Source organism: Aspergillus udagawae, assembly GCF_001078395.1.
Source record: "Aspergillus udagawae IFM 46973 DNA, scaffold_10, whole genome shotgun sequence".
Classification (NCBI taxonomy): Eukaryota; Fungi; Ascomycota; class Eurotiomycetes; order Eurotiales; family Aspergillaceae; genus Aspergillus; species Aspergillus udagawae.
The window spans coordinates 625,524-645,896 of NW_025091273.1; the positions used below are offsets into that span (position 1 = coordinate 625,524).

Sequence of the window (20,373 nt, forward strand, 5' to 3'; positions counted from 1 at the left end):
TTGCTAAAGAGCACCCATCTCGACTAGCATCTCAGCATGCACTTGCTAGTGCATATCAAGCTAATGGGCAGATCAAGCAGGCAGTGGAGCTATTTGAGTATGTAGTTATGGTACAGGAGAGGACACTTGATAAAGAGCACCCCTCTCAACTAGCATCTCAGCATGCACTTGCTAGTGCATATCAAGCAAATGGGCAGATTGCGCAGGCAGTGGAGCTACTTRAGCAYGTRGTCAYRGTRSRGGRGAGRACTCTTGCTGAAGAGCACCCTGATCGACTAATATCTCAGCATGCACTCGCTAGTGCATATCAAGCCAATGGGCAGATCAAGCAGGCTGTGGAGCTACTTGAGCATATTGTCGCAGTGAATGAAAGAACTCTTGCTCAGGAGCACCCATCTCGACTGGCATCCCAGCGCGCGCTCGCACAGCTGCTCCTGCAGATGTCTCCGCGATCGGCTACATCCAACCTTCAGGGGGGGCTTTCAACCACTTTCAACCTTCTATGCATTGGCGGTCTTTCGATTTTTTGGAGCGTCGTGCGGTATATTTTCGGCCCAGGATAGAGCGTAATCGGGGCCTCGCTAAACAGCTACCATCCGGTATTTCGCTCAACAATCCATCATAAAAATTCTATCCTAGTCACTCTCAGTCATTATTGCTACTGTCCGGCCGATAGCCGCACGTAGGTTAGAATTGGCCTAGAGATCTTGTTCCTATCGCGATTGTTGACTACCAACACCCCCTGATCAGTCACGTGTCACCATTCCCTGCAAACAGGCCAATTTCAGCTGCAATACAGCATGATTTCGCTTTCTGGCACGATACATGCCTAGAAGAGTATTCGGGGAGGAAACGGTAAGGTAGCATCAGTAAAGTTTACAAGTATCTCTTCTTGGACTGTTATCATGTAGCGGGTACTGGGTTGTTGGTAGCGAAGACATATATTGAACCACAGAGCATACTGTGCACGAGGGCAGTAAGAAAGATTGGAGGACGTTAAGAGACGAGACTGGACATATATCACCTTAGAGGCGTCCAATCAGCAGTTACTAGCCATACTGTAGCCAGAAATATATTTCCTCATGAACGTAACCATAACTACTCTGTATTCGACCTCTGGGGCCAAGACGGCCTGATGCCCAGTGCTTAGTTGAGGCACTGATTTGCTGACACGGAGAAAGCAGGGGAATAACAAAGAACCACCGAATCCATGCCTAGCCTCATCACCAGTTATCCATCTTCACTGATGGAGCCTAAAGGTCGATATTTGTTGTACCCATGGGATCCATTATCCGAAGCCCAGCAGCAAATCCATCAGGATCCATACCTACCTAATTCTTGTACGACAATCATGTTCTCCACTTTTGTCGCCGTTTCCCCCAATCGCCGCATCGACAACAACAATACAACAAGTCACAGCAACAGGTCCTCTTCTTCCTCCTCTTCCTCCGCATCCACCTCCGCCTCCGTTCCTCCACGTTCTAAACGCAACCAGGTCGCGAGGGCTTGCGACTGGTGCCGTGTGCATCGCATCAAGTGCGACAGCAGCTTGCCCTGCCAGAATTGTCGCAATCGGGGCGGTAATTGCACCAAAAAGAGTGCGGCTGGAATCCGCACACTGCCACAGGCTGTAAGGTTGTACCGACTCTCCCAATGCGTTGGCTACGTGGAACTAACTGACAACCTAAATAGAGAGATTGAGCGGCTACGACAACGCGTTCAGGAACTCGAAGAACAACTAGAAAATGCTACCCATACTAATACCGCCTCCAACGGTGACGACCGGTCGAATCGAAAGGAAGACCGACCGTCGGGGATAAGGAAAGGATGGGACGGAATCCATACACGCACCGCACACTCCTCACAAACTCAGTGGTATGGGCCATCGTCAGCCTTCTACTTTATCGGTCGCATGAGCGCATACCTCAGCGCCGTTTTCAATCAACCTGAGGACGGTCATAACCTGCAGCCCAACTCCGCCAGTCGCATCTTTACCAGTCCAACCTCGAATAGACCCACCCCGGAAGAGCTACCGACCTCTTCTGCGATCGCAGATGGGTCCGTCGGTTCGGAGACATTTCTCAATAGCATCGAGGAGGATTATTTCCTAAATCTGTTTTGGCAATCATACCATCCGACCTACCAGATCCTGGATGAGGCGGAGTTTCGGGAGCATTATAAATCCCTTTGGGCCGATTCGGCCACAACACGAAAGCCTTCAGCTCTAGTCGATATAGTTCTCGCTCTGTGTATGCAGTATGGCGTCGCCTTGACTCCAGACAACAGTGGTCACCCCACCGTCACCTCTGGCCGACCCGACGGTCATGTCGACATCAACGACGCAAGTATCGCGGGTCGATGGTACTACCGTCGGTCGCAAACTCTCCTCGTTTCGGAACTGGAGAGTCCGTCCATCACCACCCTGCAATGTCATATATTTTCGGTCGTCTACCTGTGCAACGCTTCCTTTCAGAACATGGCGCACACTACCCTGGCGCTCGCGGTGCGGACCGCTCATATTCTCGGACTACATCTCGAGCCGCGTGAGGACCTGCCACGTCCCCAGCAAGAGTTGCGCAAGCGCATCTGGTGGACGCTGTATGCAATTGAAAGCAAGACATGCATGAAACTGGGTCGACCGTGCTCCATGCCTGACATGACTGCGACGTGCCAACTGCCCGCCGACGATCATGAGCTGGCTCGACTGTCTGTCTCGAACATCGCAGTGTATGGCAACAAGGTGACATGGTTGACCTACAGCCGCCTCCTCACAACGTTAGTGCTAGCGGCCCAGACAGTTCATCTTGGATTTCACGATAAACGTGCCGACATTCTTGCTACCAATGAGGCGAAGAGTCTGTACACAGATTCATCGTCTTTGGAAGTCTTGGCTGATTTCCTGACATCGCAGATGGACAATATCCGGGAATGGTTACGTAGCGTTCCTGACGCCATGAAGACCAAACGCAAGGATGGTGGAGAGCCGTTCTCAACCGACCGATCTGAGCTCGACCTGGAACGGTATGCGCCCTCGTGGCTGCAGCGCCAACGGCTACTCCTGGAGCTTCTCTACCACAACCTCTCTATGAACCTGTACCGGCCCTTCATCTGCTTCCCATCCACTTCACCGACCAGCTTCAACAGCACACCCCGCGCTGAAGGACATGCAGATTCGTGTGTCAACCATGCCATCGCCATCACACACATCCTGCGTCAGATTCTAACCGCCACCGACTTCCTCAAAGGCTGGTACGAGGCCTTTCAATGGCAGTGGAACTCGACTCTCTCCATGGTTGGTTTCATCCTTGCCTACCCCTCACATCCGTCCACTCCAATAGCCCGCGCGGCCATCGGCGATGCCATCACCGTATTCGAGGTATTTGGCAACAACTTTGCGGTCGCCGGGAGCGCCGCCAATGTGACTCGAGGACTCGCTGCCAAGGCGGACTTTCTCAGCGGCCGATTTGGCGCGGGTGTCGGAACTGCAACCTCACTGACTCCCCCGTACTCGGGCCAAATGGAAGGTTTCTTCGGGCCTATGGGAACCGATGTGGCTGGCAGTTTGATGCTGGCGGATGAGCCCTCGGTTATGTTTCAGAGCACGCTGGCGGGAGCCATGGGATTGGCGTATAACGTTGATTCGTTCTACAGCTTCGAGCCCTTGTATGCAGGGTCAAGAAACCTGGCAGATGCGTGGAATCTCAGCTACGATTGATCCATGTTGATCTCGAATTTATAATGAAGCGACGCTCTTGTGGATGCAGCTATAGAATCGCAGATTTGTTCATGCGTTTAATCAATGGCTCATCTAAGTTCTTCAGTCTAATCTTTTCGCTCTCCCTAGCCGAGTCTCTGTCCGCGGAATTACTCCATGGTGATGACAGCACGGAACAGGACTGTTCCCTTCAGCATTGCCTCTGTAGACAACTCGGGATTAATACGTGTATCGGGATGCCTTTGGGACAGGAAATCTCACCATATGCCTCGTTCGCCTTCTCTAAAGGAAACTCCTCGACCATACAGTTGATATTGTGTAGTTCAGTGAACGCTATCGCGTCTTCCGAGTCGGTGGCATGGCCAGAGGGCCAAACCTGCACCGAGAGGCCGTATTTAAGCTGGACTCGGGTGAGTACTTGCTTTTGGAACCGTCGAGGATCACTTACCATGGTGACCGTATCAATGGGGAGCTCACCCGGCACTATACCCACCCATCAGCACACTGCACCAACACAAGGCAAGGCCGATGAACTGACCAGACAAAATCAACAACTTCCCCAAGATCCCCAACCCCTTCAACAATGGACTGATCACCTCAGCCGTCGGCGCTGTCGAAACAACCAGCGACACCCCGCCCAGCTTCTGCAGCGCGACCGCCGCATCTTCCTTACTTGAATCGATATACTCGTGCGCGCCCAACTCCCTCACAAACTTCTCCTTTGTTGCGTCTCGCGAGATCGCAACCACCCGGTACCCCATTTTGTTGGCGTACTGGATGGCGAGGTGGCCCAGGCCGCCGAGACCTTGGATGGCAACGGTCTCGCCGACAGGGACGTTCATGTGCCGGATAGAGTTGAAGACGGAGACGCCGGCGCAGAGGATGGGGGCATACTTTGCTGCTGAGACGTGGGAGGGGATGCGGACGGCCGCTTCGGGATTGAGGAGGCAGTATTCTGCGACTGAAATCACCAATCAATGTCGTTTCCAGGGAAGAGGAGAAGAGAAGAGGAAGGGGAGGACGTACAACCGCCATTTTTGGTCTCACCGTTGACGACCTGCGAGCTGCACATTTGGTACCAGCCTTTGCGGCAGGCTTTGCACGTTCCTTCTCACAGAGAGTTATTTAACCAGAGTGCAGGACAAGGAGTAGGGCGTACCATCATGTCCTCCGTGCCAGCCGCCTCCAATCCGATCGCCGACAGTCCAATCCGAGACGTTGTCCCCCACAGCGGCTACATGGCCGATAATCTCATGACCAGGGACGATGGGACTGGCAACACATCCATCATTAGTAGTATCCACAAGGAGGAAGAAGACTGACATACAAACCCCCGCCCATAACGTTATTCTGCGCAAACACATCCGAGAAGCACACACCGCATGCTTCCACCTTCACAAGAATCTCATTGGGACCGGGCGGCGTCAGAGGTGTTTCCTCAATGACCAGCGGGGTGCCGGCGGATTTGAAGACGGCTTGTTTGTAGGTCTGTGCGACGGTCATTTTGTTGTTGCTTATAGAATATCTCTCTGGAGGTAGGGATGGATGAGATGTCAGACAGAAGGTAGAATTAACAGACACTCTTTGTTTATATATAGGCACGCCTTAACACAATCAGTAAGAGGGGTAGGTACTTCTGCTCCGGAGTTATCATACCATAACCTGCTATACTTGAGATAGCTGTGAATGCGGTTATCTCCGACTGCCAACTAAGTATGTTTTTTGCGATTGACTGGAGTCTCAAAGGAGTTGCCGGAGTTGGTGACGGAAGAAGAAAGTTAGGGTTGTTTCTTGGCACCTGAGCGGAGCTACATGCTTGATTAGAATGGACAAGATTAGTAGCCATGAAAAGAAAGTGATGTTGAGTCGGTTAGAACAAATCTGCAGTCGACGAGTCAAGTATTGATTGACATGGAGCTGCATGATCGCATGTATCATGCGGGAAGGTGGATTACCAAGTTGACATTCTATGCTCTGCTATAATCTATCCCTCAGTAGTTCCAGCATGTTCGCGAAATCTAAACAAAAAACCTCTTCCGGGTCAAAAACAGCGAGGATAAGGTCCACAAGGCCCCTGCAGCAATCACCATCACCCAAACATCCCCAATCGTCCTCACAATCGCATCCACACACTTCGCCCTCAACTCCGGCGTTGCGTTGCGTAACAGCTCGCTCCTCGCCCCTGCAATAGCCGCCTGAATCTGAGCATCTGAGTACCCCGTCCCAGCGAGCGCTCCCTTGAGTCTTTGAAATCCTAGACTCTGGAAAATACAACTAGCGATGGCCAACCCAATCAGCTGGCTCGAACCCTGCGAGATATTCAAGTACTGAATGAGCTCCGCGATACGGTCAGGCTTGACGAGGAGTGGGCCAACGGCATACCCCGCCTGGGTGGTGGTCATTCCCAGGCCGAGCAAAATGGAGTAGCCGTAGATGTTTGCCACGGGGGTATCGTATCGCACCGTGTACATCGCCGCACCGCCGCAGGTCATGAAGATCCCGCTGAAGATGTACCAGAAGTTATGGTAGCCTGTCTTGCCCATGACCGCACCGCATGTTAATATGGTGGCGACATAGACGAAGATAAATGGGAGGAGTCGGACAGCGGCCTGCGTGCCGCTGTCACCGTGCACGAAGAGAAAGTAGAGTGGGATGTAGTAGACGGAAACAAACAACGCGGCACCACCGCAGGCCATGCAGACATAGAGCAGGATGAGCTGGGGGTTGCGGAGAAATTCGCAGGGAAAGATCCGGTTGATTGGGTCGGTGAGCATCGAGTACCGCTGTGTCACACAGAACATGAGGGTGATGACACCGAAAGCGACGAGGAGGGCGATGACGCGCCCGTCGTTCCAGGGCCAGATGGAGCCGCCGAATGTGAAGGCCAGCGTGAACGAGACGCAGAGACCGGCGGTAAGAATAATGCCCAGCCAGTCGAGGGAGCGCAGCTTGTCTAAGAAGGGGAGGTCAGGGCGGCGGGGGAGCGATGGAAGAATGAACAGATAGATGGGGGACATGGCGCCGAAGATGACGAGATTGAGATAGAAGGCCTTCTCTTGTTAACTGGGCGTCTCGTCAAAGGACTACTGCAGATGAGGACATACCCATCTCCACGACGCTGAACTATCCGCCAAAGACCCGCCCACAATCGGACCTAGAATACACCCACTGCCGTATACAAACCCGGTCATCCCGATATAAAACGGCTGTTTCTGGGGACTACTCATAGTAGTCACCAAATTGAGAGTTCTGATTGCTCTCGTCAGCATCACTCAACATATCACTTGTGAAGAATCCCTCACCCCAAGTACATCCCCGCTCCCCCGGCACCAGCCCAAACCCGTCCCACAATAATCGCATTCATCGATGGTGCCGCACCGCATAACGCACTCGCAGCAGCAAACATAGTCAAGCAGCTTAGAAACACCCATTTCGTGTCAAAGGTTCCAAACGCCTTGCCAAGAGGCAAGATGGCCACGGTTGAACCCAGAGTAAATCCCACGCCTAACCAACCCAGCTGTCTCACATTGTCGAACGTCTCCGATACTGCGGCCTGGATGTCGGCTGCAATGGTGGTGTCTAGTCCATAGAGAATATTGGCCGAAAAGATGGCCACGCAGACAAGAAACCAGCGGAAGCCAGTGACTGTGCACTCGGGAGGGGTGTCTTCTGTGGCAGATGGCCCATTTGCATGCTGAACGGGGGCAGCCGACGGGGAAGTGTTGTTCTCCAGATCTGTGCCTTGGGAAACGATCTTTTCGGGCTGGCCATTGAGACTTCTTGAGCTGGGAGTGACCAATGGTTCAGTCATAATGTAGTCTTAGTTCAGTTGCACCGGGCGATTGAAGTCAACACAACCGATATGAATGCGCGCCTAAAAGAGGATATTTATATATCATAGGAAGGAGGAACCTTGGAGACCAACAGTCTTCCAACGCACAAACAAGTTACATTCATTTGTAATCTGCATCCTTACTCGTAATGAGCATTTAATGTGTGATATGGGGCGGATATAGATTACAGTGATTATTTGCCATTTTGACTGCTTGTTTTGCCCTGTGGGCTGGAGTTGCCGGAGTTCCTCCCAAATCAGTAATTCTGCTTCCATCGTGCAGCAACAACATGAAAACAACTCCGGAGTCTCCTTATAGAATGCCGTCTCTATATTCCGACCAATCGTCTCCCTGTGAAATAGCCAACCTCAAATTCTGTTTCAAATATGTGATTTGGATTCAGGATCGATAATCAAGTCTGGTTCATAGAGAACTGCCACGGACCTAGTACCCCGAGCTCTATACGTTAGCTACTTGTAATACGGGGAATCATCATGACAGTGGTAAACTGCGAGTGTGTTAAGAGATATGGGGGATGCATGACCGAAATCTCAAATACACAGTTGACATTATCAAAAAATATGAGCGCAGATTGATCGACATCATTGATGGGTCGAGTGACGGTGCACTAATATTTTCTTAAAAATATGCAATCGTATGGAGGAGCAGGTTAACTGAAAAGGTCCATCATATTAAGTCTAAACTGATCTTATGGCTTTGCAAGATTGCACATAATCATTATTAACTAAGCATCTGTCCTAAACCCAGAACAGCACTATTTTATACTATCCCACAGCTGTGAACCGTGCTGACCCATCTCCATGCTTCGGACCTGACAAGCTTAAGCCCAAAACTTAAGGCCGACGATCCGATGTAGCAAGCCCTGCAATAGCAGGAAGAAGCATTATGGTAGATAGGGAGCTTATCGGAGCCATCTTGCGCTGAGAGCTCTTTGGTTCTGATTGTTACTCTCAAGACCATCTAACATATAGGTCGAACCTATTTTCACTGCCATATAGCTCTTACAGACAAAGCCTTTAGCAATAGTCATCCTGTGCTTAAAAGTAGTAACTAGCATATAGACTAGCTTGTGTCAACTGACCAAGCGTAGAATCATAACTATGTCTATGATGTGGGTCAGGCTCATGACGAACATTTCCAGTCACTCCAAGTATACTGGCACCAGGGCGACGAAATGGATTGTTCGACGCAGATTACTTTTACCACACAAATTAACTGGTCGTTAATGAAACAACGATTGCTGTGAGTTACAAGTTCCATGTCATTCAGTCAGAGCTTATTGCGCATTGTGGGGAATTTCCGTTTTCGTCCGATGTATAGAAATTAAACTCTGTTGTTGACGGCATCGACATTGGTTCGGTGCCACAGTTTGTGTTGGGTTCAGGCCTAGAATGCTGAAGCTTCCGACATATCACTTCCTTACAGGTCATTTGATTAATTTCATCACCGTTTGCAGCAGAAAGCTTGCCATTAGGCTACTGTACAGGAAATTAGATGCACCAAGGCGAGTTTCAGCCTGCAAGGTTATAAGCTGCTACTAGCATGAGTGTCCTCTAGATAACTTGGTATAACTACTTCTATCTTGCATTTGTCAGATTTTATTTGTCCTTCTAGGATAACAATACAGATCATGGATCCTACCCCGGCGCCGAAGGAGTTTGTCCTTTGCTTTGATGGAACTAATAACAAATTCCATGACGACGAATCCGACAGCAATGTGCTCAAAATATTTAGAGTAAGCACAGCAGGCTTTGTGCATAGACTCGGACTTACCTAGAGAAAGATGCTCGATCGGACTGGCTCCAATCAGTTTCATTATTATCAACCTGGAATTGGCACATATGTAACATCAGCCTCGCTTTCACATAGCGGCACCATTAGAAAGATCAAATCCGCCTACGTGAAAGCAAAAGATGCTGCGGTCGGGTCCACATTGGCTGACCATGTCATGGGTGGCTATAAATTCTTAATGCGATATTATTCCCCTGGGGATCAAATCTACATTTTCGGCTTCAGTCGCGGAGCATATGTTGCCCGCTTCCTCGCTGAAATGCTGGACAAGATTGGTCTTCTGGAGGCAGGCAATGAAGAGCTGATACGCTTTGTCTGGAAGACGTTTGCGAAATGGCAACAACGTGGCCGCGGCGCCGAAGCGCTATTGAAGTATATGCAGGGGTTTCAGGAGACCTTCTGCCATCCGCCGCCCGACATTCGCTTCTTGGGCCTGTTCGACACTGTCAATAGTGTTCCAAGATTTGAAAGGGCCTGGATGAGGCGCAACCGATTCCCTTATACGGCTCGTACCAAAGCCAAGGTGATCCGCCATGCGGTGAGTATCGACGAGCATCGGGCCAAATTCCGCCAGGATCTCATATCAGGGGTCAAGCCGTCGCCAAAGGAACGACCATCTACTCGGTTGCGTAAGCATTTGGAGAGACACAATGTGTTTCTCCCTTATCATAATCACCACCAGCACCATAATAGCCGCTTGTCGCAGTCGGCTCAGCAACCTAGGGCTGCCTCTCCTTCTGCTTCGTCCGCGGACGAGAAAGCCGATGACGTGCAGGACATCGAGGAGGTATGGTTTCCAGGATGCCACGCAGATATTGGCGGAGGATGGCCATTGAAACCAGGCGAATATCCTCTCAGTCATGTGCCGTTGGTGTGGATGGTGCAGAATGCCCAGAAGGCAGGATTGCGATTTGACACGGGAAAATTGAGACGCTTCCACTGCTCAGGGGATTCAACTGAAGATCATGCCGAACACTCGCAAGGCGAGAATCTTGCAGAAAATTTGCATAACAGAGCAGCCCAGAACATTGGAGACGAAGTCAGCGGCAGAGAAAGTCCCATGCCTGGTTTAGATTATTATCTCCGGAAGTCCAGCACAGACTCACGAATGCACGACTCTCTCCGATTCGGCAAGGGACTTCCTTGGACCACTGTTCTTTCCTGGAAAGTTATGGAATACCTGCCTTTCCGTCGGATGGATTTGCAGGAAGATGGATCTTGGAAACCCATTCGTTGGCCTCTACCTTGCGGAGAAGTGCGCGACATTCCTAATGATGCCAAGATCCACGTTTCAGCTATTCGCCGTTTAAAGTCCGACCCAGCATATCGGCCAGGGAACCTAATCATAGGAGGTGGCGGGAGAGGGAAGATAAAAGCTCCAAAAGAATGTGGAATTGGGGAGTGGGAGGTGGCCGACTATCCTGGCTGCCCAGTGAAAGAAACATATCAGCGCAAGCTAAAATCAAAAGAGGCACACCACATGAACCATTGATATTTCCAACTTAACAAGAAGATTGTAAGTATAAGAATATGGTGAGCAATCCAATGTGCATTTATACTACAATGGTCCGATCTAGCTTCATCCTTAAAACTGATAGGTTTTGCGGGTCGGAATCAATCAGAGGTCCTTATCAGATCATTCATAAAAAAGGCTGCACGAAGACTATGGTACGCATGATCCCTTCTTAGAGACTTAATATGATGTAGTAGAAAGCTTTGTGTTTAGTAGCAGAAGACTTCGGAAGCAAGTAGCAGATGGAGTTAGCAGTTTACTATCTTCCTAGTGTGTACCTAAAGGACATCTGGCTATATTGGATAGGACGCCATTTTTTGAGTGTCATTCTAGGTGCCCTGATATAAAATTGCATTATGCACTTCTATTGACATACTCCCTACGCTTGTTCGTCTCTCGCTTTAGGGGAACTTACATCTGTACTGCTAGTAATTCTCCTACGACGAATCAGGCAAGCTGGAATTAGACGAGAATTTCGTATCATGGCAATGTTGGTATACTGTCACTTTTCTAAATCCATGGGCACAGGGGCTACGGCTCCCAGATATCAGGATACCAAATGCCCTGAAGCTCCCGAGTCCTGTCAGGGTACACGCATTTTCACACGCACAGTAATTTGGGCTTTAAGTTTTCCGGAATAGCAGAACCATGAATGGCTACTGGGGCATTATTGCGGCGAGGGTGACTCTATATAGTATTCTGCATTGGTAGCTTTTCTGGAGAGGTCGACTCAATCGTCTTTCAGAGCATGATGACTTTGGTCCTTGTAGCCAATCAGAACCAGTTCCAAACACACTTACGGGATCCAGAGAGCACCTAGTTCCGGGCTAGCCAGGTGGCTCGTTCCATTATCGCTGTCGGTCAACTTCACTGCGCCGTCTAGGGGAGATGATTAACCGTCAACTGGAGTAACATTACTTCATGCAGCGTAAAACCATTCTGCCTAAAAAATAAATGAATAAACAAATAAGAAATACTATTAAATATACGTAGTAGCCGGTTTCCTATCCTCACTGTTTCAGGGAATCTGTCAGACTGTGTCACCGCCAGATTTCGCCGAGGAGAAAGAGGGCATACAAGCGGCTGACATTTCGCCATGCAGCTAGCCAGCCACAAGTGCACAGACTGCTAGTCAGCCTTAAAAATATCAACATGCCCTGTTATTATTGCTCCATCATCCCTCATCAGCTTCCCTCCGACACACCCATTCTCGATGGCGCTGAACTCAGAACAGAGCATCGCGCTCACACAATGGTTCCTCATCCCAGTCTTGACAGGATGGACAATTGCCTTCGCACCGCCATACTCCAAAATAAGACCTGCCCTCATTGCGATTGCCATTGGACTCGCGTGCTCATTTCAGCTTCAAGTGCACCAAGCCTTTTCATCAACGCCCGCCCGGGGACCCCTAGCTGCGATGTGTTGGGTGAATGTACTCAATGCCATTGATTTGATTATGTTGAGTCGTGTCTCGTACGATGCACAGGTTGCCTGGGAGATGAAATCTGCCCAAAGAAGGATGGTAAAGAGCACCAGTCAGTGGAGGAGATTCGTCTGGTGTATAGGGCTGACGCTCAATTACCGTCGTATTAATACCCCATGGCAAATTCGCGCTGTTCCCGCATTTGTCAAAGATAAGCTGGGATACGTTCCTGACCGGTGGGTTTTCTTGCGTAACTGCATGCTAAATGTGGGCGGTTCTCTGCTCGTGCTGCACTTCTTCGCTATTGAGGCGGATGATCCTCATCTTCCAAAGTTCATCTCAGAGCTCTCAGGGAGTAGAATGGTCCTATTACCTGCTGAAGAGAAATGGACGGCGCGGAGGCTGATCATACAAAGCCTTTTTATGGTGTCCTTTGGCTTCCTCTTTCGAGCAGCCATACTGGGAATGTACAACCTCCTTGCAATGGTTTGTGTCATTCTCGGAGTGCACCGGCCCATTGACTGGCCACCTATTTTCGGTTCAACGGCAGATATGAATTCATTGACTCGCGTGTGGGGGTAAGCACCACCTTCTTCGCAAGACTGGGCATGAAATACTCATTGATCTAGAATTGCATGGCATCAGATGTTTCGCAAGCCAGTCATATCAAATGCAGAGTTTCTGCTCTTTAGCGTTCTTCGACTCCCACGAGGGCCGTTCTCCAAGACTCTCCGGCTTATCATCACATTTTTCACGTCGGGAATAATTCATTTACTCATGGATCTGGGCTTTGGCGTATCCGCAGATCAAAGTGGTGCATTGTGGTTTTTCTGCCTGCACATACCGGGTATCATGTTAGAGGACCTGGTTAGGTTTACCTGCCACAGAATGATCAAGCAGGTGAATCCCCACTGGAGACTGTTGATAGGATATATCTGGGTAAGCCTGTTCTTCCTTTGGTCGGCTCCGGTATGGTTGAATCCAATCATACTGCGACTGTACCACAGCGGCCAGAAACTCCCGTCTCCATTTCTGCTGTTCGAGAGCAGTTGGCTCTTTTCATGAATTATGCAGTGCTCCACGTCTATTATTATATGAGGGCTTCTTATATGCCAAAATTTCCTCTTTGCTTTTTGAAAACTCGGCATTTTTCTTTGTAATGGGAGGGATAGGACAGGGAGGAATGAGCGAGTAGTAAAGCAGTCAAAATTGTATTTAGTCTATGGATGTGGTCAATCCTTCCCTAATCGTCGCATTTTCACACTAATTAGGAGCAGAGACGGATGGGAACCCTTTCTTTGTTAGCGCTGGTACTGTGAAGGTGACCACCACAACATCAAAGCTTCACAGACCCTGATCCCTAGGGAATTATCTCCACGAATCAGCGATGCTTATTGCGGTCTCAACACACCCGCTGGGCAAAGTATACGATCGATTAGGGTCACTTTCCCACGTAACACTTCCATCCTGCCCCTTCTTGATGAATTTGTACTGGAAATAGGTACCGGTACGCAAACCCAGCTTCACACTCCACACCGGGTTCGAAGATGTGTATCCGCTAGCAGACAGTGCAACTGCTTTAGAAGTGTCCCAGTTCCCAAGCTGGTCGATTGGACCGGAAAGGAAGATGTTCTCCCCATACGAGGTGGCCACCCGTTCTTTAAAAATAATTGGAATCGCCGTGGAAGGAGCGCAGGTGCCAGCAGAGGTAGAAGTTACTGTTGGGGTGGCCAGGCTAGTGGTGGATGAAGCGCCGCATAGTCCCCTTCCTAATACCCAAGCGGATGGAACGAGCACACGAGGGAGGCCAGATGACATTGGTACAGGTAGGTTGCCGTTTGAGTCGACTTGAACGGAAGAGCATGTGTACAATTCAATCAATCTCGAGCCGGACGAATACCCATGACTGTTCAAGTTGAGAGTGTACGAGCCGGCGTTGGAGCCGGAGTTGGTCAGGACTGTGATGACGTTGGAGCCTCTGGAGCCCTTTTTCATCGCGATAGTGTTGCTATCTGTGTAGAAGGGATTGTTCTTTCAGATTTAGTATGGGGATTACAATGATAGGCTGCCCAACTTACCCTCGCTGGGAGATAGTTCAAATCCTTGGAGATGGCAAGTCTGCGGATCTTGTTTGTCGTAGCGATGACTTGTACGAGTTGGTGGAATATCCAGAAAGCCACAGAGCTTCACGGTTGTATGGATCAGCGCCGCCGGAAAGATGTTGCTCTTGGCCGGAGTAGATGATAGGAATACCGTCAGTGAGGAATATATAGGCAATCACGCTCTTGGCTTGCGATATATCGCTGGTATAACTGTAGTCATTAGCATAAGCATTATAGTGCCCTGGGGCGTAGCTTACCTCGGAAATCGGGGATTGTCGTGGTTCTCTATGAAATTCCCAAGGAGAGTTGGATCCTTGCAGTTAGAAGCAACAGAGCTGATCATATTTGAAAGGCTGCTGATGCTACCACTCGAGGACTTGAAAGCGTTAACGAGTTGGTAGTATCTACGTTGTCAGAAGAGGTTGCGCGAGACGGCGGCCAAACTTACATGGGATAGTTCATGACACCGTCCATGTAAACCTGGTAACCACAGGTATATGCAGGGTCTCCATGGAGAATTTCACCAACAGAATAGACTCCAGCAGCCTGCGTGTAGCCACTCCAAAAGTCCTTCTCAACATGCTTGGCGGTGTCGATGCGAAGTCCGTCGACTGTTCTTCTCAGATATTGGCATGATAGCGACAGAACGACAAGCCTTACCAGAGTAATTTGCAACTAGATCCTTCACCCAGTCGTATCATATTTCCCTCACGGCCGAGCTTTGTGTATTCAGATCAGTCAGAGACACAACGCTATCTCCGAGATAGCAGTTTTCCACCTGCCACTGATCATTGTAGTTGTTGATGGGGCAGCAGGAATGGAAGTAGGATGCTGAATTGAAAGGGGTAAAGGTACTAAAGTCGGTGGAGGCACCAGGGCCATTGAACCCCTACATATCATGCTGTGTGAGAAGCTGAACAATTGTTTGATTAAGACGATGACACGTACCATGTGGTTGGCCACAACGTCCAGCATCAAGTACATTCCCCGGTCATGAAGAGCCTTGGACAATGCCCGAATATCATCGGCGGTTCCGAAATGAGAGTTGACACTATATCTACGGAGTATGAGATCAACATTGACCTTGGTCACCTGCACCCTCCAGGACCTACATATTCTGAGGCCAGTACCCGTGGAACCCTGTTCCCTCAGTTGTTGTCTGCGGGATCTGCTCGACAATTGGCGTGATCCAGATGGCGGTAAAGCCCATGCCTTGAATATAGTCGAGCTATTTGGTCAGAACTTTTCGTGGATAAATTGCAGGCTGTTGACCTACGTGATCAATGATGCCTTTCCAACTTCCACCGCAATACCCCTGTCATCGTTAGTACCTGATCAAAAGCTAAGGATGGCATCATACACGTTGTCCGACATCACAAGGAGCAGTAGTGGAGCCATCTGTCCGGGCAAATCGGTCCGTCATGAGAAAGTAAATAGACTGACTGCGCCATTCGGCTGCATTCAATGCCAGTACACATTACCCCAGCAGGGGTAATGTCAATGCAATAGTAAGGAGCTTCATGTTGGTAAAACCGCAAGTGCCAAAACTGACCAATTTCAATGCTTGCTCACTGATAGAATATGATTTTTGCGACATCTGAGCCCTTTTATCTGCCTAGTTCGGATTTTATATCTGGATTGAGGGACAAGGCCAACCTGCGGAGTCCTGACTTCAGTCTCGGAAAGACAGCGGACGGACATTTCAACCTATCATAAAAAGACCATAAAATTTTACACGGTAAGTGCTCCGTGACGAAGTCAGACATAGGTCTGTATCCTTCCCTGTGCGTATAGCATTCCCAGGCTTGAGGGTGCAATAGTTTCTTCGGATGGGGTCAGTTTAGGATATTCGGGGTCACACGTGTGCCGATCGTCTTCTGCATTAATATGCCAATGCCGTCCTTGCAGCAATCCACGCGTGAAAGGGTGCCTTTGGCATTAGACAACGCATTTGATAGACTCCATGTCAAATCCCTGGCCCCGGAGGGAATAACCCCACTTCGGAAACATACGACATAAAATAATCATTAAAATTGCAGCAGCTGCAATGTTTGTTCCAAGGATCGATCTCGGATCGAGCACTTAAAAGAACAGAGAGCTGTCGCGCATTGGCCAATTGCGTGGTTTCATATCTCATGGAGAACGTGAGAAAACGGGGTTTTATCCTGCATCGTCATCTCAAAACTTGGCCATTGCAGCTCAGGTGGCCAGGTGTGAAATATTAAAATTCATACGAGGGCGTCGGCATCGTGAGGGTGGCAGGGAAAGGAAGGGGCGGAGATTTATGCGGGTTGGAGGCAAATGACAGTCCTCTGGCAAAATGATGGTCAGAAGCTGTTGTGGAATCTTGATCCGAAGCTGGAACACTAGTAAAACAAGACTGTTAAACAAGTCAGAGTGAGGTAACGTGCTTTTGGCTATAATGGGTGAGAGTTTCTGGAAATAACCATTCACTTACTAGGGCTGGACTACTGCATTATCTAAAAACAATCTGTACTGATGTACGCTCTGAGCCTCTGACTTGAAGCATTGATACAAGAAAGGTTGTGTTCATCAATATGTTTACTTACTGAATAGGCTCTAACTAACAGTTCTCAAGTTTGTTGTACTAGTCCATTCCTGATATTGAGATCTACTGCCTAAGCGATGACTGTCCACAACCACTACAACAGATCATGACACAATGTAGAGAGGACACAATAGTTATCATATTAATTATAGGGTTACGCATATAATGCAATTATTGACATTAGAGCAGCGTCATCTAGTGCATTAAAGTATTGGAGAAGCTTAGTCTAGGTTATATAGATCAAAGTTCAAAATTGATAGGGTGAATTTTTGACTGATGCTGCTAAGAATGGCTCTTGGATAGAATTCTTGATTGCATTTCGTGTTCTGTACGCAGCAGCCTTGCTGGAGTCAATGTTGTAGTTAGTTAACTAACATAACTATATCCCTCTTGTTATATAAACAACAATTGCTGGCTCTTTGTCAAAGCCCAAGGTGTAATTTTCAGTTTTTTCAGCTGCTGAAGCTAGAGAGTTTCCTTGATTTTATCTCCGCAATGACCTGTCTGTGACCGCCAAATTTGTCAGCAACTAGTCGAGAAATGCAATGAACAGCTCGCCACGGACTACGGGCATATCATATGATCTTTCCTTCATCGCGAGCGAGGTCGAAGTGAACGAAATATCACTGCAATGTGCACCTTGAACCCGTTACTTCGGGATCCTCTCTGATAATTTGTTGGACAAGAACGACCAAGAAAAGACTGTGTGTGTACCACTCGGTCCGACATGAGAGCTTAATAAGATCATTGGAGAAAACCTCGTGTGCTCACCCAATTCAAGATCCTGTCATCATTCTCCTACGGTGCTGATTGGATCAGGTTCATCCGAATACGAAGCGCCACAGCGGCTTAGCAATACCCCCGGATTCAAGAAAAATTGCCGTTAGACCCTGCAGCATGTTCCGGAGTAAAAACCTCGGCGAGCGAGCAAATCATACAGCATCAGTGCAGGTCTTAGAACTTGAGAATTAAAGACCGGCTGCACGATGATATCACAAATCTTATTAGTAATTACTTGATAGACTTGGAGTGGAGTTTGTAAGTTGTTTTATCTCTATCGGCAATCCCGTAGGAGTCCAAATTCCCACATCTAGTGTCAGGGCGGGGATTGGGCGGAGATTTGGCGGACACTATCTCCATTAAGCAGATACGCATCCCAAAGCGGTGGAATTTTGGGCTAACGAACTCGCCAAGTACCATGAGAAGGTAGCCTTTGACGGCATCTGGATGGATATGAACGAGGCTTCTTCATTCTGCGTGGGCAGCTGTGGGTCTGATCTCATTACTCGCAATCCTGCCCATCCCCCGTTCAAGCTGCCCGGTGATCCTGGATACCTTCTGTTTGATTACCCGGAAGGATTCAACATCACAAACGCTACAGAAGCTGCCTTAGCATCCACAGCTGCTTTAAGCCAGGACGCGGCCAATTCTGCTACTCAAGGCCCCGTCATATCCATGGTGATCACCTATCTACGTACAACTCCTACTCCTGGTGCCCGCAATGTCAACTACCCTCCTTACGCGATCAATAACATCCAATCCGGCCACGACCTGGCAGCTCATGCCATCTCCCCCAACGCCACCCACGTCGACGGAACTCTTGAATACGACGTCCACAACCTGTATGGGCATCAAATCATCAACGCGACTTACCATAGGCTCCTCGCCATTAGTCTGAAAAAACACCCCTTCATTATCGGCCGCTCAACTTTCGCAGGCTCTGGCCAATGGGCTGGCCACTGGGGCGGAGATAACTACGCCAAATGGGGATATATGTACTTATCCATCCCCCACGCCCTCTCCTTCTCATTATATGGAATACCCATGTTCGGCGTCGACACATGCGGCTTCGACGGAAACACTGATGAGGAACTCTGTAACCAGTGGATGCAGCTCTCTGCTTTTTTCCCCTTCTACCACAATCACAACTGGCTGGCTGCTATCCCGCAAGAACCATACCGCTGGGCCTCGGTTATTAAGGCGTCACAGGACGCAATGAAGATCCATTATTCTATTCTCCTGTATATGTACATGCTGATGTATCAGGCTCATGCCACGGGTTCGATGGTCATGCGCGCGCTGGCGTGGGAGTTCCTAGATGATCTGTCTCTGGCGGCCGTCGAGATGCAGTTCCTGCTTAGTCTAGCCTTTATGATTATTCCTATTTTAGCGCCACAGGAGAATATAGTCAAGGGAGTTTTTCCTAATTTGGCGCATGGTAAGAAGTGGTATGACTGGTACACAGAGCGTGAGATAGATTATGCCCAGCCAGGGAAGAACATGACCATTCCAGCGCTGCTGGGCCATATCCCAGTTTTTATTCGGGGCGGGCATGTCATTCCAATGCAGGAGCCAGTGCTGATGACACGCGAGGCGAGGAATACGCTGTGGTCTTTGCTTATTGCGCTGGATGACAAGGGGGATGTAGTAGGTTAGCTTTACCTGGATGATGGGGAGAGTATCAGGGCAGAGGAAATTCTTAATGTTAATTTCATTGCCTTATCCAGTATGACGCTGGTTGCATCAGTTGCTGGTTCTTAGAAAGAACGGAATAATTTAGACATGGTGATGGTTTTAGGTGTCAAGAAGGTGCCATTGGAGGTCAGGTTCAATGGCCAGAAGGTCAAGTCTATTAAGTATAATATCACTTCTCAAGTGCTTTTGATTCATGGTCTGGAGAAGGTGACCAGGAAGGGAGCATGGGAGAAAGAATGGGCGTTGACATAGTAATTTATTGCATTCGAAGTCTGTGTTAATCCTTAGTGCTAAATATCTTCTATTCCTGCCCATGTAATTATAGCCTAGTTCACTCTGTTAATTGCATCTCTAAAGTATACCTCTAAGTGCCTCTACAAGAGGCTGTTATAGAAGAGCTCAAGCTTTAGTTTTCTGTTTCTACAAAGCCCTGGATTGAAGTACTGAAGGTGATGGCTACATCATCATCACCTTATTCACCCTACTGAGAGTGGTTGACAGTTTTGCTTATTATGGGGCACCTATATATCTGATTGTTTACACTTTCTATATATATTTATTCGCTTTCCTCTCCATGCTTAGTATTTGCCAGTGAAACACTACCACACATTTGGTATGCCGGAGTGCTGAAGATCTGGGACCATGATAAGTCTAAAATTAGTCTAATTAGGGTCCCCTTCAATGCAGTCTTCAACTGGCCCATGGCAACTAAAAGTAAATATCAGTTCATCAAAAATAGCAAGGTTAATGGCTGTCTTAGACAGATCCTCACAGCCCATGGTGACTGTCTTAAAAGCCCAAAGTTACAGTCGGCTCTCTGTCCTGGTTTGAGGAGGAGCATCTGAAGATCATAACAGAGAAAGCTGCTCTATATTGGCCCTATGGCAGAAATAAAAAGTACAAGGAAATTTATGTGTGTATTCCTGCTGAT

At 48.8% G+C, this 20,373-nt stretch overlaps 7 protein-coding genes across 7 annotated transcripts; 4 read left to right on the top strand and 3 right to left on the bottom strand.

Annotated features, from left to right (window-relative positions):
• Positions 1 to 1,351: 1,351 nt before the first annotated feature.
• On the top strand, positions 1,352 to 3,715 carry Aud_002029 (Zn(II)2Cys6 transcription factor; the record flags this gene model as incomplete). Its single annotated transcript, XM_043296031.1, has 1 exon — positions 1,352 to 3,715. The coding sequence occupies one exon, from the start codon at positions 1,352 to 1,354 to the stop codon at positions 3,713 to 3,715; it is 2,364 nt and encodes a 787-aa protein (XP_043151966.1).
• A 149-nt stretch (positions 3,716 to 3,864) lies between these two features.
• On the bottom strand, positions 3,865 to 5,218 carry Aud_002030 (uncharacterized protein; the record flags this gene model as incomplete). Its single annotated transcript, XM_043296032.1, has 7 exons — positions 3,865 to 3,917; positions 3,977 to 4,115; positions 4,164 to 4,198; positions 4,254 to 4,676; positions 4,742 to 4,822; positions 4,875 to 4,987; positions 5,043 to 5,218. 7 exons carry the CDS (start codon positions 5,216 to 5,218, stop codon positions 3,865 to 3,867), a joined length of 1,020 nt encoding a protein of 339 aa, XP_043151967.1.
• Positions 5,219 to 5,733: 515 nt separating this feature from the next.
• Positions 5,734 to 7,526, bottom strand: Aud_002031 (uncharacterized protein; the record flags this gene model as incomplete). Its single annotated transcript, XM_043296033.1, has 3 exons — positions 5,734 to 6,765; positions 6,820 to 6,964; positions 7,018 to 7,526. 3 exons carry the CDS (start codon positions 7,524 to 7,526, stop codon positions 5,734 to 5,736), a joined length of 1,686 nt encoding a protein of 561 aa, XP_043151968.1.
• A 1,826-nt stretch (positions 7,527 to 9,352) lies between these two features.
• On the top strand, positions 9,353 to 10,852 carry Aud_002032 (T6SS phospholipase effector Tle1-like catalytic domain-containing protein; the record flags this gene model as incomplete). Its single annotated transcript, XM_043296034.1, has 1 exon — positions 9,353 to 10,852. One exon carries the CDS (start codon positions 9,353 to 9,355, stop codon positions 10,850 to 10,852), a length of 1,500 nt encoding a protein of 499 aa, XP_043151969.1.
• A 1,234-nt stretch (positions 10,853 to 12,086) lies between these two features.
• Aud_002033 (uncharacterized protein) lies at positions 12,087 to 12,878 on the top strand (the record flags this gene model as incomplete). The annotated part of the gene is made up of 1 exon (XM_043296035.1): positions 12,087 to 12,878. One exon carries the CDS (start codon positions 12,087 to 12,089, stop codon positions 12,876 to 12,878), a length of 792 nt encoding a protein of 263 aa, XP_043151970.1.
• A 786-nt stretch (positions 12,879 to 13,664) lies between these two features.
• On the bottom strand, positions 13,665 to 15,608 carry Aud_002034 (alpha-amylase A type-1/2; the record flags this gene model as incomplete). Its single annotated transcript, XM_043296036.1, has 8 exons — positions 13,665 to 14,327; positions 14,375 to 14,442; positions 14,487 to 14,608; positions 14,656 to 14,802; positions 14,847 to 15,009; positions 15,254 to 15,287; positions 15,347 to 15,455; positions 15,511 to 15,608. The coding sequence occupies 8 exons, from the start codon at positions 15,606 to 15,608 to the stop codon at positions 13,665 to 13,667; spliced, it is 1,404 nt and encodes a 467-aa protein (XP_043151971.1).
• Positions 15,609 to 18,194: 2,586 nt separating this feature from the next.
• Positions 18,195 to 19,403, top strand: Aud_002035 (uncharacterized protein; the record flags this gene model as incomplete). Its single annotated transcript, XM_043296037.1, has 1 exon — positions 18,195 to 19,403. One exon carries the CDS (start codon positions 18,195 to 18,197, stop codon positions 19,401 to 19,403), a length of 1,209 nt encoding a protein of 402 aa, XP_043151972.1.
• Between the last annotated feature and the right edge of the window lie 970 nt (positions 19,404 to 20,373).